Below are 13,912 nucleotides of genomic sequence, written 5' to 3'. Positions count from 1 at the left end.
CTGTTGGCTTCTTTGCGCTATGCCATTTTGAACTGGCTTATTTGTATATTTCCGTGCAATGTTGAACGTACGCGAGAAATCAAAACGCACGAAACTTGCACAAAAGAAATATGTCGTGACACAACTTGAGCCGAATGGTACTTGGAATGAGTCAAACGTTAACGATTGCAAAAAAGGAACACGGCTGTGTCCTGCGTTCCGTGCAGTCAACGATAAACGAAAGAAAACAAATATTTCTTCGTTCGTGCTTGCATCCACTTAATTCGACCTTTCACCTCCAGTTATTTGTTTCAAGTAAGATAAACTAGGGATGCTGGTGCTGTAATGCACCATTGCTTCACCCGGTGTACAAACGAGAAATCTGTACATAATTTCACTTCGGTCAAAATGATGTGTTTTGTTCAAAGAACAAATCGTGGTGCTGTTCATATCTGTCAAGACGTTTCGATTGGAAGCATCAATTACGCGCGATGTAGAGAAGAAAATTATTTTACTTATTTTCTTTTTTCTGCTGTGCGGGTGAGTTACTGGACTCATGGGCGGCAAGAAGGTGTGAATAAAACTCCGTTTTTCTAACTACTAAACGAATCTGCCCTTGTGACCTTACCTCCATTTCAAAAGCTTCCAGAGCTTCCTGGCGCATTCTCTCTTGGACGTCAGGGTACTTGCCCATTAGGTAAAACCAATAGGTCAAGACCGATTGTGCGGGGTCATACCTGCGTTTGGTAAAAAATTGCAGATGATTACTTGATCCGGTAAGGAGAACATACGCAGCCTCCGAGCTGGCATGGCGACAAAACTGTCATTTTAGCGCAACGTTGATGCTACGCTTTGTGATAATCATCCCAAATCGGTACAGAAGTCGCCAAACACAAGTGACAAATCGTCACACCCGGTTAACGGCTTCATGTCTCCTCTCACCATTGCGCTATCCACAGTTATGTTGCCGTAGCGACAGTGTGCTATTCACGTGCAACCCCCTTTCTTCACAGTTACGCCAGGTATGCGGGCACCTGTTTCCCGTCTTATAGCATCTGTATCGTGAGCAGGACTTAAATGGCAATATCGTTGTCGACGTTGGGAGGAAGGCACGTCACCATTGCGTTGTCATACACCGGCACGTTCACTACCTGCCACTGACCTCCACTCCAGTACATCAGTGGACCTACTTACATGTGTTCAACGCTCGACATGAGGCGTTGACTCGCCATGCTCAGCGATGGTGATTCCGACGGGTTCAGTGGATACCTGTATTTATTCGACGTCGAGAAGGGTGGCACACTGCCGTTCCGCGATCACACGTGAGGAATGAGCTCATGTCCGCTTGATTTAGCGGTGCCTCTGAAGGAGGCGTGCACGCGCCTGGCAACGATTTCAAATTGTAATGGTTCTGTAAACGAGAATGCATGCGAACGCGGTAACCGTATGGATTAGGAACCAATCCTGATAAGCTTCTGGTTGCTGCGCTGAAATCTTGGTCACGTAGCGCTAATAGGAGAGCGGTCAGCGTTTACTTACAGGCTTGACAGGGGGAGCGTTACCTCCGACGCCCTTGCTATTCATTTCGTAATTTCATTGTTATTGGTCTTATTTTAAAGCTTCTGCGTTACCGTATTGGATGATGGGATAGATGGGCTCGGTGACGTTGTGTCATTTGATTTTCCACTGAAATATTCGCTATGGGAAACATGCGTGACGATGAGGACGTAGTGGTACTGTCCCTGAAGCATGTGAGAAGCTCGTTTTTGCAGTGACTGTTTCTTTGCTTATGACACGTACACATAGACGCATCTCCGTGTCTTCAAATCGTGAATAAATGGATGGGCACAGCTGCTTTCTCGAGTCTGATGTCATATTTTGCGAAGACAGCCTGATTAGCTGCTTCAAAACAAATTTGGCGTCCACGTAGACATGATTTCATTTGCTCCCTATACTGCCAACAACAAGGCTCGGACAATGTTTGCATGTACAATTATTTATTCAAGGGCACCAAAAAATTTCCAGCAAATTGGTTGGTTCGGGCCCACTTTAGTCTAGGCTTAAGCCGAGCGTTCTAACTAGAAGGCAGTGTAAGCGTGGCAGACGCGGCATAATACGCAATGCTCATTAATTAAATGCCGAGTCAATGTAAAGTATTGCGGTGCAAGCTTACCCTCCCAGGAAAACAAACATAGAGTTTGTGGCCATCTTCTGCATTGTGACTGCCGGCAACGGGGCTAAAAAAAGAAGAGAAAAGTTCTTTTTTTAAGAAGGCTACTTCGGCTTTGAGCTACGTCAGATGGATACAAAATGTCCACTCTGTGAAGAAGGGTTGACCAGCAAAGCTGGGCGCAGCGCAAGGGGTGCACGAAACAAAACACTTTTGTTGGTAATTTCCGATTGATCATACTGAATGAAACTTGGAAGGACTAGATTTTTATTATAGCGGACATACATGGGTCTGTCCGTTACCCCGTCCGAGTCGTAAGCCTCTAAACCCGCCAACTCAAACCGCTCGACCACGGAGAACAGCAGTCAGGTCGCATCGGGCCGTGAAACGAACTCGTTGAAATTTCCTGTCACCAGACTCGCTCCGTAGATGGCCATGCTTCACTGAGCAACACGCAGTGTGGGAAGCCAGCTTACAAAGACCAGGCTCACACTGATTGCCTTAAAGTCGGCTTGGCCTCTAAACATAAAAGCGTTGCTGGGAAGGCGTTTTTACATCTTAAATTTAGGACATTTAAAAATATGAAGGCACTAAGGCGATAGAAGTTGGGGATTAAACTTATACAGCTTCGGTGCAAAAGGCTCAGATAAAGCCCTGACTTGTGACTAATCCTGATCAGTGCTTTACCCGACCCTTTTTTCGTATCAAACGCTTTGTCCCGCGCGAGTACGCTTTATTACAAAAGCGAACTTAGTTAAGTAAGCAATGTTTTCTGGATGAAATGATGAGTTAACCTACACATTCCGATTTACGCGAGCGTAACTGACGTGGTCATGTCGGCCACGCGGTGCTGCGGAGTTGCGAGGATGATGAGGCCACCTCACGGATGCTTTGTGGTCACTGGTTCGAAAAGTGTCTGCAACGGCCCAGGCCGGATAGCTGATGTGTAAATCTTTGAGAACAGGTGTGCCGCCGTAAACTGAAGTGATGTCACAGCATTAATTAACATGCCAAGTGGTATCGAGTGGCGTCACCTAAGGTCATTGCCTCGCGCCAGTGCAGTGCCGTAAAGCAGCATTGCATGCTTCACTATAGTTTGTCCCACAGCCGAAGTGAGGCTAAGCGAGCGGACAATGCGCGCAAACGCATCTCCACAGAAACTGCATCACAATACAGCCTCGCCGATCAGTTTCCGTGCCCTACGTGGGAAGGAGCCACAATTTTTATCTGGTATTTTTTTACTTCAGCAAATAGGTTTAGGGAAATTCTCAAATGTGCAATGACGATCCACAAAATAGGAACAATGACGCTTACTTGAGCGCAACCATAACGTTACGAGGAAATTGAATACTTTCCGGAAAATACATTTTCTCTTTCGAGTGGAAGACTATATTTCTGGTTCGCACGTTCGTACACCACCCGGCCTACACAGCTGGTTGCCCTGTACTTGAACCTTCGAACAAAGAAAATGTTTTTTGGCTCCAAAAGATATGATCAGCCGAGCTTTGGCTTCACTCGTACATTATTGCTACTGTTTACTAGTTTTTGTCTTCACGCGGTGCTAACACAGTGGGGGACGTAGTTGCTCATTTAGTGGTTGTTCAATTTGATACGACGGCGTAGACTCGATTACCTGCAAGTAAACAACTGTACAACTGTTTCCCTCCGTTTAGTAAGCTCTTTTTGGTTGTTTCGGGGAAGTGACGTTCACTATTATTTTATTTGCATGCCGGAGCCTCAAGTAGACAGAGAGAGAAGGCTCTTTATTCGAAAAGCAGAGAGTTTTGCCGGCATTTACAGTCGTCTACATGCTTCTCTGCTGTGGGTTGGGGATGGGGAAGAAAAGGCCCAAGAAAGAGCTGGGCAGGAAAGAAAAAAAACTGTCGTGGACTTGGCGCAGTAACAGACTTACATGCATATTTTTGTTCTGAGCTTGGACCCCATCATTTGCAATTTTGAAATTAGGCCAATTTCATCCAAACAAGAGAACAAACTCCGTAATGCTTGGCGCTGCTTCGAGGGACGAATCCATGGTCCTAAAATAATTCTGAGAGCAATTGATCCCTGTTCTAGACGTTCAATGTTTTCAAGGAAGTGGGATCTCGGTTCCATGTAGGCCACACATTCTAATAAAATGTGTTCAATTGTTTCGACACAGGCACAATTGTCACAGTGCGGATTTGGCGTCGCTCCAAGGCGAAATAGGTAGCTATTTGCGTATGCAAAGTTCAGCCCGATGGTACAACGTTTCCAGGTTACGAGTAAGCTGTCTCGGGAGTCTCGACTTTAATTCTGGGTCAATAGTGTGCAAAAAGCAGCGAGTATTTTGTAAGTTGCTCCATAGACGGCTTCTTTCAGTCACCGCAATGTGGTGAGCCATGGCAGAAGCTTCTGTTTTCGTGAAATACACCTTGTGATATTTTCTGTAAAGAAGGCCTTTACGGGCCGCTTAACCGTAAAAAAAAAGAGAATAGAGTACCTCGACTTATCGTCTTCGAGCTAGCCTTGGCTGCGGCGTCTCTGCGGTCGAGCGCATCGTCTAGAAGGATTTGGGCCATGTCGGGTAAACTCACCTGAAAATTAAAGTGTCCTTTTTCAAAAACAAAAAGCAACTCTTGGCTCGTCTTCAGTGATCCTTACACTTGTACTCGGGAAACTTACCACGGTACGCGGTGAAAAGGGTAGGAATTGGTTGTAAGCCTGTTAGTATGAGTTATAACCATAAAAGTCGTTAATTGTTCTAACAAGGAGCTGCAGCGCTATCGCTCGGGCATTAGCCAAATTCCGCACCTGCAATTATATTCATTATTTGGTAGTATCTCACAAGTCTCCTTCAACTCTTCAGGCCTTGACAAGCAAACTTCGTCTTGCATATTCAGTGAGGGAAACAGCTTGTCACCCACCTAAACGATGTCACCAACACCAAGAACATTTCCTGAACACTTATATTTAGTGCACTGTTTGGTGAGTACAATTAGCCAGGCTCGGCAGCTTAAGTTATATGACGTGCTTGAGCAAAAGGTGCGTTAAACTATAATTGACGACATCGTCGTCACCGTATTTTTTCAGGGGAAAACATGATAATACTTGCGATGGAGAAAAAATAAGGAAACAAGTCAGCTCTTGCGTAGTTGGCCGTATTGACTTCAGGATTGAACTTGAACTTTGTTTTCCATTGAGCCCAGCGGTATGATGTCACGGTACTCTCATTTTTCGAGCATCCGCCGAGGATCACACGTCACATTGCCCTATTGATACACAGAGAAATCTGTGGTTGTCGCCGGTAGAAACGTAAGTTCGCGCTCGCATGGCAGAGTTCGGCTCCCGGCACACCATAGACGATCCCTAGTGACTCGTCAATATCTCCAATCCAAAGACACAAAAGGCGGAGGGCCGCACCCTTCTCAATGTTTCCGGGGATAAAAAAACGCAATAAAAAGCTGCGTGTATCTCATTTTGTCATCTTCTACAAAAGCGCGAAAAATACGGACAGTTCAAGGAATAGAACTGCGTACAGTCAAGAATTAGGTCGCAGTTAAAGGCTTGTCCTTTTCTTGTTTTCTTTGGGGGCGTAAAAGTTGTGGTTGTACGAGAATATTCCTGTGATACACTCTTGTGGCGATTTAAATGAAACATTTCTCAAGCTTACTACTTAACACAGATTCATTGAATCCCCTTACCTGCGGATTCCGCCGGCGGTACTCGATGACGCCTTTTGCTTTTTTGATCATCTCAGCGAAAGGATTTGAGATGAAGAGGTTCGTCACCTTGATGGGCACCTTAAGGAGCCAAGACCAGTGAAACAGGCTCTCTGAAAGAAAGGAACGATACTTCGCGTTGGGGCGTCTGCCTTATCGGCCAACTGTCTATCAGGGCGGCATTTGCCGACTGTGTAAACGCGAATCCAGGTGATTTGGTACCTTCGGCGAAAGACAGGCTGTGTGTGCAGAAGCAAATATCCCTTCATGCAGCAGAGCTGCTTGGACTAACTGAGGATACGAATCCTTGGCACAGAATAAACAATTATGAGAATGAATACGCGAGTTACGAGCACAGGGTACTTTCAGCGCTTTCTATGGATAGACACTGGTACAAACCGCGAGATTAGACGTGCACGCCAGAACAGCAGCCACTTACCAACAGTACTGTGCAGTGTGATATCGACGGTAGGCTGATGGCAAAACTATGCTAATGTTTGGAGTGGACTATATTCCCATCCCGCAAATGCATACCGAAATCCGTCTGTCTTTCTTTTTTTTTTTTTTTGCTGTGTATTTTTTAACGCTGTGTCTAAAGGTACGTCCGACGTACCCGCAGTATTTCTTAAAGATACGTCGGACGTACCCGCAAAATTTCTTAAAGATACGTCGGATGTACCCGCAAGCAGCAGCGCGAGAGAGCATCGGAAAGCGGGCGGCAGCGTCCGTCTTCGCGTGGTTCGGGGTCGTTTCTTTCATCGGAAAACAATCAATTTCTTTTTAACTAGCGGTAATCGGTTGCCTTGAGACAAATTGCAAGCTATTTCTGTTCGCAAGCGCTCATCCATTTGTGGCTTGTTCGGCTTTCATCGGGGAGATGGGGGATCTGCGATAGCTTTGTGTGAGTTAAATGAGGGAGCTCTGGTTACATCGTATCCAGTATGAGCATAATGTGGCTTGTCTGTGAGATCGGTGCGTGACGAGCAAGCGTTATCAACACCAGAATTCTAGCGGCGCATTTCATTCCATTCGTAGCTGCCGTGGCTTGCGCAAGGGAGACCGGGAATGTGTGATTGCTTTTTTTTTTTACTCAAATAAGGGAGCTGTGGTTACATCGCTTGTAGCACTAGCATTATTGTCCTCGGCTCCAAGATCGGTGTGCAAGAAACAAGCGTTACCACTGCTCAAGTCTCTCAAATACGACCAAAAGAAAGCACACCCGACACTATTCGTGGGCAGCCTCCGTTTGTACACCAAATTCTTCAAGGCTCCTCGTCTCCTCGCGTAGTCGAGTGGTTGAGAGCCGGCCTTAAAGCCCAGGTTTTTTTTTTTTTTTTTGTGGCGAGGGTTTGGTCAGTTTTTTTTTTTTTTTACAGGGTACAGACAGGGTGCCAGAGTACCTTGCCTTTCAACCAACAAAGGACGTTCGACGGTAACCTCAGTATCAAGGCAGCGCTGAAATTTGTTTTACGTGTGCAGTCGGTACGCAACATGAAGGTTATATCAAGTAGCAAGTAAAGCAGTTGTGTGAGGTGCGTCTTCGTTAATTATTCTATTTTATTTTGTTCTGATTTGACCATGATGGCTCGAGATACATTTCGCAGCATTTCAATATTTCCCCGCCAACATACTTAGCAATAAATGAAGACGCCAAGTGATTTTTTTTTTTTTTTTGCTAAATCTGAAGTCTTGATAATTGCAGTTCAAGAAGCGACAATAACTGCTCATAAACGACTTCAACAGGGTGGCATACGTGTCCAGCAACGCCCGCCGACGCAGCGACTAGCGCGCGAGTTCGCCGGTCCCGCCCTCTCCTGCGGGTCCGCGCGTTGACGCCGAACGACGCGACGCTCGCGCGACGCGTGATTTCACGTCCATGTGGAAACATATGAGGGGGGTAAAAAAGAAAGAAATACTCGCTTCGCACATGATTTTGTTTCACTCTTGCCGTAACCCGTAGTGGTCCGCATTCGATCTCTGACCTCAGCGAAGGCTCTAACCGCCCCTTCAAATAAGGTCCAACTAGAGAACATGAAAAAAAAAAAAAAAAATCTGCGTCAGGTTAGGCATCGTTAGATTCTTGGCTTATACAGCCAACGCGTGATCGTTTTGCCGTCGATGGTTCGAGATAACCACGCTAGTTTCGAGCAACGCCGCTTTCGAGCCACTCTGGGCACTGTACGTCCGACGTATCTTTAAGAAATCTTGCGGATACGTCTGACGTATCTTTAATTAATAAAGCTCCGTACAGGTTTTTTTTTTTTTTGCTATCAAAACCGGCATGCATGAAACCAGCTGATCAGACGCAACCAGCTGATCAGACGCCATTTGCTGTTGTGTAAAGTTGTACTTACGAATGTTGTATTCGCGGGTTCAGATCTCATGATGTAGTAGTTTTTCGTTTTTTTTTTTTTTTTTTTTGACGTTGCGGGAGTGTTTTAAACTTCACGCCTGTTTTACAATTCACGCGGTGAGAGCAGTCAGTATTTATTTTTACTCAAACGGCCGAACCGGTACCGTTCACTGAAGCCAGGGACAACGCAGCCGTCATTAAAGTTACGTACAATAATCTGCAATCGTTAATAATGATTAACAACTAACAGTAACTCTGGCCAGTCAGTGGTCGGAAGCGGTTTGGCCGGTTGGGTGAAAATAAAAAAAAAAAGACTGCTGTCACTACGCATCAGTTGTGTTTCCTCTGGACGGAACTTTAGTGACAGTTGACATTAAAGCGCCCGGATAAGCTCGCTAAGGTGGCTCAGAGGTCCGAGTGAAACCGACGTACTTTAAAAACGTTTCGCGGATATGTGCGAAGTATCTTTAAGAAATATTGCGGGTACGTCCGACGTATCTTTAAGAAATATTGCGGGTACGTCCGACGTATCTTTAAAAAAAATTTGCGGGTACGTGTGACGTACCTTTAGACACAGCGATTTTTTAAACACTTTTCTGTCTTTCTTAGACTGCCTCAAGATGAGTTGATATGGAACGGTTACAAATGTATAAGACAAGGCTAGTTCCCCCCTTTTCAATGGATCATTCACGTGTCAAAAAACAAGCATACAATGCTATTGTGTGTTTGTTTTTTGTCAAATAAGATATGGAAGGGTTCGCAGTCAATCAGAAGGTGATCAACTCCCGCAGCTTTGGAATATGTGTGACTTACGTCCCATCTGGTACACAAATCCCTCCATCATGTTTGGAAGCACCTTTAGCACTGTCTGGAAAATCGGGTTCCGAGGGTCTCGCTGAACGCCAGTGTCGATGCCGAAGGCTGCCTTCGCAATCGCATCGAACGTGAATCGCTCGCAATGTTCTTTGATGTCCACCTCAGCACCTGTGTCAGCATTTTCGCCCAGGATTTTGATAAATTGGCTCTCCGCATCTAGCAAAGACGGCAGGACCTGCGGAAAAGTTTTACATAGAACCAGATAGCGAGCTAACAGGTCTATGATACCGATAGGTGGGCTTTGCAACATGTTCATGAACGTTTTCGTTATCTTCGCTCGTGCTTTTTTTCTGTTATATACGGCCCCGCTTTTAAGTGGGTCCATATATAAATCGGGCTATGTCCTGGACCTGCCACGCTCCTGTTTGCTCATTTAAGTGGCGGAAAGTATAGAATTACGTGGGCCAACACCTTTTCTGCAAAAACCTATAAGACGCGAAAACTGGTGGGAGGCTCTTTCGCTTCAGCTATCACCAGAACAGAATTCAATACTCAACGAAGATGGTGGCTCAGGGAGTTTCGAGAAAAAAAACGCGAGATTCTAAGCCGCTTCACTCACCCCCCGACTACTGAAGTTTCCGAAGTCCTTGACGAAAATTTCCTTAATCATGTCCAGGTCCTTAACAACGACGACCGGCGCATCACCCAGAAAAAACCTGAAAAATAAAAGAATAGCATAAGATTTGGCTATTTCTATGCCAACGCAAAGAAAAGCGGCTGCGGTAGCATGCTTTCTATGGGATAGAGGCCTGCAGAGGTCTCACCGAGAGGCAAAAAGTGCCACTCATTTTATTTGCTCTGCATCCTTAATTTCATTATGCAATATTATGTCAATGCGGATACACTTGTTTTTGGTCACTTTGTTTTGGTCGATAAGATAAATTAATAACGAGTTCTTAAAAACGCGTCATTACACCGGAAAGGCATGTACCATACCACCGTGTTGCAGTGACGTACGTGTTAAGCCATCGTAGTCGCAAATTATTAGTTGGTTCAGAAGCGGCTGCAGCTGGCTGGAACGCCTCGTTCAATATACGTCATGGCATCCACAGACGCGATCCAAATGGGATCGAGTGGGTTTCAAATCAACCGGATCGTTCCAGCCCACTCTGCTTCTGGCGTGCTAAAGTTTATGAGTGTAGAGTGAATAGAATCGCGGCAGGCGCGTACTGTTTCACAAATTGTACTGTTTCACTGCTGTGAAACGTACTGTTTCACTGCCGAAGGTATTTCACATCTAGTTAATAACCTCAAGCTCTCCACTTCAGCAGGTATTGACAATATAAATTCTAAAATTCTTAAGAACACCGCCTCTGTTTCTGTTAACATTTTGTATCACCTTTTCAAGCAATCCTTAGCGACAGGTCAACTCCCCTCCGACTGGAAAATTGATAAAATAGTGGCTGTTTTTAAATCTGGTAATAAGCATTCACCCGAAAGTTACCGTCCAATTTCTCTAACTTGTATCTGCTGCAAAATTCTTGAACATATAATTGCTTCGCATGTTTTCCGACACTTAGAATCTAATAAGTTCTTCTTTCACAACCAACACGGATTTAGGAAAGGTTTATCTTGCGAAACGCAGCTGCTAGAACTAACAGAACTGCACTCCAACATGAACAATAACCTTCAGACCGACTGTATTTTTCTTGATTTTTCCAAAGCTTTCGATCGTGTAGCCCATTTCCGTCTAATTTCTAAATTATCTGCCCTCCGATTGGACTCTTTAACGCTATCTTGGCTTCGTAACTTTCTTTTATTTCGACAGCAGTTTACTGTAATTAACAATTCCCCCTCATCTCTTTCCCCCGTAACTTCTGGCGTACCACAAGGGTGCGTTCTCAGCCCTCTATTGTTCTTAATCTATATAAATGATCTGCCAAGTAACGTTTCATCCTGCATGCGAATTTTCGCAGACGATTGCATAATATATTGTCCTATATCCTCCCCCGACGACCACTTAGCACTGCAAAACGACCTTCATCAAATTAATGACTGGTGTAAAAAATGGCTAATGTCTCTGAATAAGAAAAAAATGCAAACTAATCTCCTTTACGCGCAAGCTAAACATTTCTAACTATCGCTATACTATCAATAACCACCCACTGTCACAGGAATCTTCCTATAAGTACCTTGGAATCTATCTCATTCCCAATCTCTCCTGGTCTCACCACATTGCCACCATATGCGCAAAAGCTTCCAAATCTTTAGGATATCTTCGCCGTAATTTACATAGCTGTCCAACTAGCGTCCGTCAACTAGCGTATCAAACCTTCGTCCGCCCACAGCTAGAATTTGCCGCTTCTATATGGTCCCCTCACCACAACTACTTAATTAATATGCTAGAAGTGATTCAGAATAGGGCGGCCCGTTTCATTTTACGCAATCATGACCATCACAGCAGCGTAACTCAAATTAAGCACAACCTTTCACTTCAACCGCTCAGCACTCGCCGCGACATTTCCCTTCTCTGCCTCTTTCACAAATACGTATACAGCAATAGACCAACCCCACTTCACCTTGATGTTCCTTCCATTACTTCACGTAGGTTGCATAATCACCTCAGTTTCACGCGGTTATATGGCTCAACTGATTAACTCATCTGCTCTTCCTCGCGCCATACGTTTGTGGAATGATCTTCCAGACAACATCGCATCAGTGTCAGACAACAATATTTTCCGCCAATTACTGCTCACTCTCTTTTTACAATAAGGTCTTACCACTGTTTTCGCATTTTTTTTTCTGCCATGTCCTGTATCCCTTTTTTAATCTTACAATTTTTTTTTCTGCTGGAAGGCCAAAACAATCTGTCTTAGCTTGGGCTTTCTATTTTTCTTTCTTTTTTTTTTCCAGTGTCTCACTTTGTGCCTGAGTGCGAACATTTCATGCTGGAAATGTCTCTTTCCGTTGTGCATACTCGATACTGCAGAAACTGATTGGTGCACTTCGTCTGCGCATATTTGGGTATCTTTGGTTGTTCTCCAGTTTACCTACTAGCGTGTTAGCGTTCAGTATACTTGCAATATTTGTGCGCAGTTTACGTGTGTGCGATATGATATTGACTTTTCCTTTTCTTGTTATCGTTTTCGAATTTGCACGTGTATTGCGAACCTTGTCGTCATAAGTTGTTCTCATGTTTTTTTAACTCGTGATTTTGTGATGAATGATCTGCAACTCTTTCCTTTGTTACCCCCCTTACTCAATGCCCTGAACAGGGGCCTGTAAGGTATTTTAAATAAATAAATAAATAAATAAATAAATAAACCTTGAATTAAATGCATTCACGCTATCAACAACTGGTGTTAGCCGGCGGGACCCAACATTTCACAACTCGGGGCTATATAGTCCCGCAAGGTAGCCGTTACTGATGAAGCTGTTGCTGATGATGATATGGTGTTTCAAGAATGCTTTAAACATGTTATGATCTTGATAATCATGAAAGAATCAATGTCATCTCACAGAAACCGTAGGAAGAGCCATCCGCTTGTCCTATATATTGTGGAGCGGATTGTTCTTGTTTCCGTTCGTTCCACAAACTCGGTTCGTTCCACCGATAAACTTCAATTGTTTGAATGCATTCGGGCAGATGTCTTCTACCACAATCGTCAAATAAGGGTGCTTGCTTCAATGCAAAGTACCCACTACCCATTCTTTTGGGGTTAAAACCGGTTTCAGCGAACTCACCCAAAAACGTCACCATATTCTTCCAGCCATCTGTCCAGGCTTTCAATCTGTGTCTGTAAGCAGAAAACGTTCGTGATGACTACGAAACCATTCCTGTAAGTCAGTCAAATACACTTCTTAAAATAAAAAAATATTGACGTTCATCAAGGATAAATTTAAAGTCAGTGGGGCAGGGCCTTTCTTTTGCTGTGCCATGCTAGAGCACGAAACTTAAGGGCCAAACACATGGGCAGAGAGCGACGCGTTTCCCACGCGTTTTTCCTCTTCCAAAAGCGGTCCTGTAGCCTTCACACGTTTTCCTGTCCGCTGTCGGATCGGTTTCCAACGCAAGAAAACGCGCGAGGAAACACGTCGCTATCCGCAGATGTGTTTGGCCCTTTAGGATGTTGTCAGACTTCTCTCATGCAATGAGCACATGTCTCGAATTATTAAAGAGGATAGTCTTTCTTGGGCTACTAAAGCGCAGAAATTTGGGTCTGTCTGTATGTCTGTTTGTCTGTCTGTCTGTCTGTCTGTGACTCGATTTAGCCACCCGTCCAAAGTGAAACAGAAACTGCGCAATAGTCTTTTATACCCACAGCCAAATCTAAGCGCCTAAGTCCGGTGTTAATGTTCATACTTCTCAACATTGTAACAAGAAGGAGACATTACGCAAATATAAGGCAGAAAACCAATACATTAGTAATATTTGCAGTGTTCCTTTATTAAAAGTTCATGAATGCTTGGTTTTTGCGATAGCAAATAAAATACTACATCAACGGCAGAAGACCTTTGCCTGGTGTTGCCCGCGCTACCTGGCGGCATTTACAAAAATAAAACGGCAACAGCAACAAAAGGTTCCGCTAGATAGGTTCCACGTTTCGCTTGCAACGCTCGTGGAGTGGGGTGGTTCTATAGACGTTGTAGTAGAGTGCCTCGATTTACGCGCATCGCCGTACGGCAGCGCTGGCATCGGGGCTCCTCGACCTGGAGCAGTGGAACGCGGTAAGTTTAAATTGACTTGAACAAACCTTTAGCGCGTTATCTTCGGAGGAACGAGACTGGAGGAGAACAGCATGAGAGGTGAGTGGGAAAGAAAATGGAGGCATTTATATGCGAGGGGCGCCAATCGACTATCCTCTTTCGTCGACATTTGCAACGAAAGGAGCAGAT

General features: G+C 44.7%; 1 protein-coding gene across 2 annotated transcripts in view; it reads right to left on the bottom strand.

The window, feature by feature from the left end:
• The window catches only part of LOC144170250 (cytochrome P450 3A7-like), a 34,976-nt gene that overhangs the window by 8,685 nt on the left and 12,379 nt on the right, over positions 1-13,912 (bottom strand). For both annotated transcript variants that reach the window (XM_077699921.1, XM_077699920.1), the window contains exons 3-9: positions 12,761-12,813; positions 9,636-9,732; positions 9,014-9,251; positions 5,830-5,960; positions 4,629-4,722; positions 2,153-2,216; positions 608-716 (exon numbers count right to left, since the gene is read on the bottom strand). In XM_077699921.1, coding sequence (XP_077556047.1) covers positions 608-716; positions 2,153-2,216; positions 4,629-4,722; positions 5,830-5,960; positions 9,014-9,251; positions 9,636-9,732; positions 12,761-12,813 — 786 coding nt within the window. The remainder of the gene's footprint in view (positions 1-607; positions 717-2,152; positions 2,217-4,628; positions 4,723-5,829; positions 5,961-9,013; positions 9,252-9,635; positions 9,733-12,760; positions 12,814-13,912) is intronic.

Source organism: Haemaphysalis longicornis, unplaced genomic scaffold, assembly GCF_048455015.1.
Source record: "Haemaphysalis longicornis isolate Haplotype H1 unplaced genomic scaffold, Haemaphysalis longicornis Haplotype H1 scaffold_2, whole genome shotgun sequence".
Taxonomy (NCBI): domain Eukaryota; kingdom Metazoa; phylum Arthropoda; class Arachnida; order Ixodida; family Ixodidae; genus Haemaphysalis; species Haemaphysalis longicornis.
Note: the sequence above shows the minus strand (reverse complement) of the source record. Positions and strands in the feature narration are given on the sequence as shown.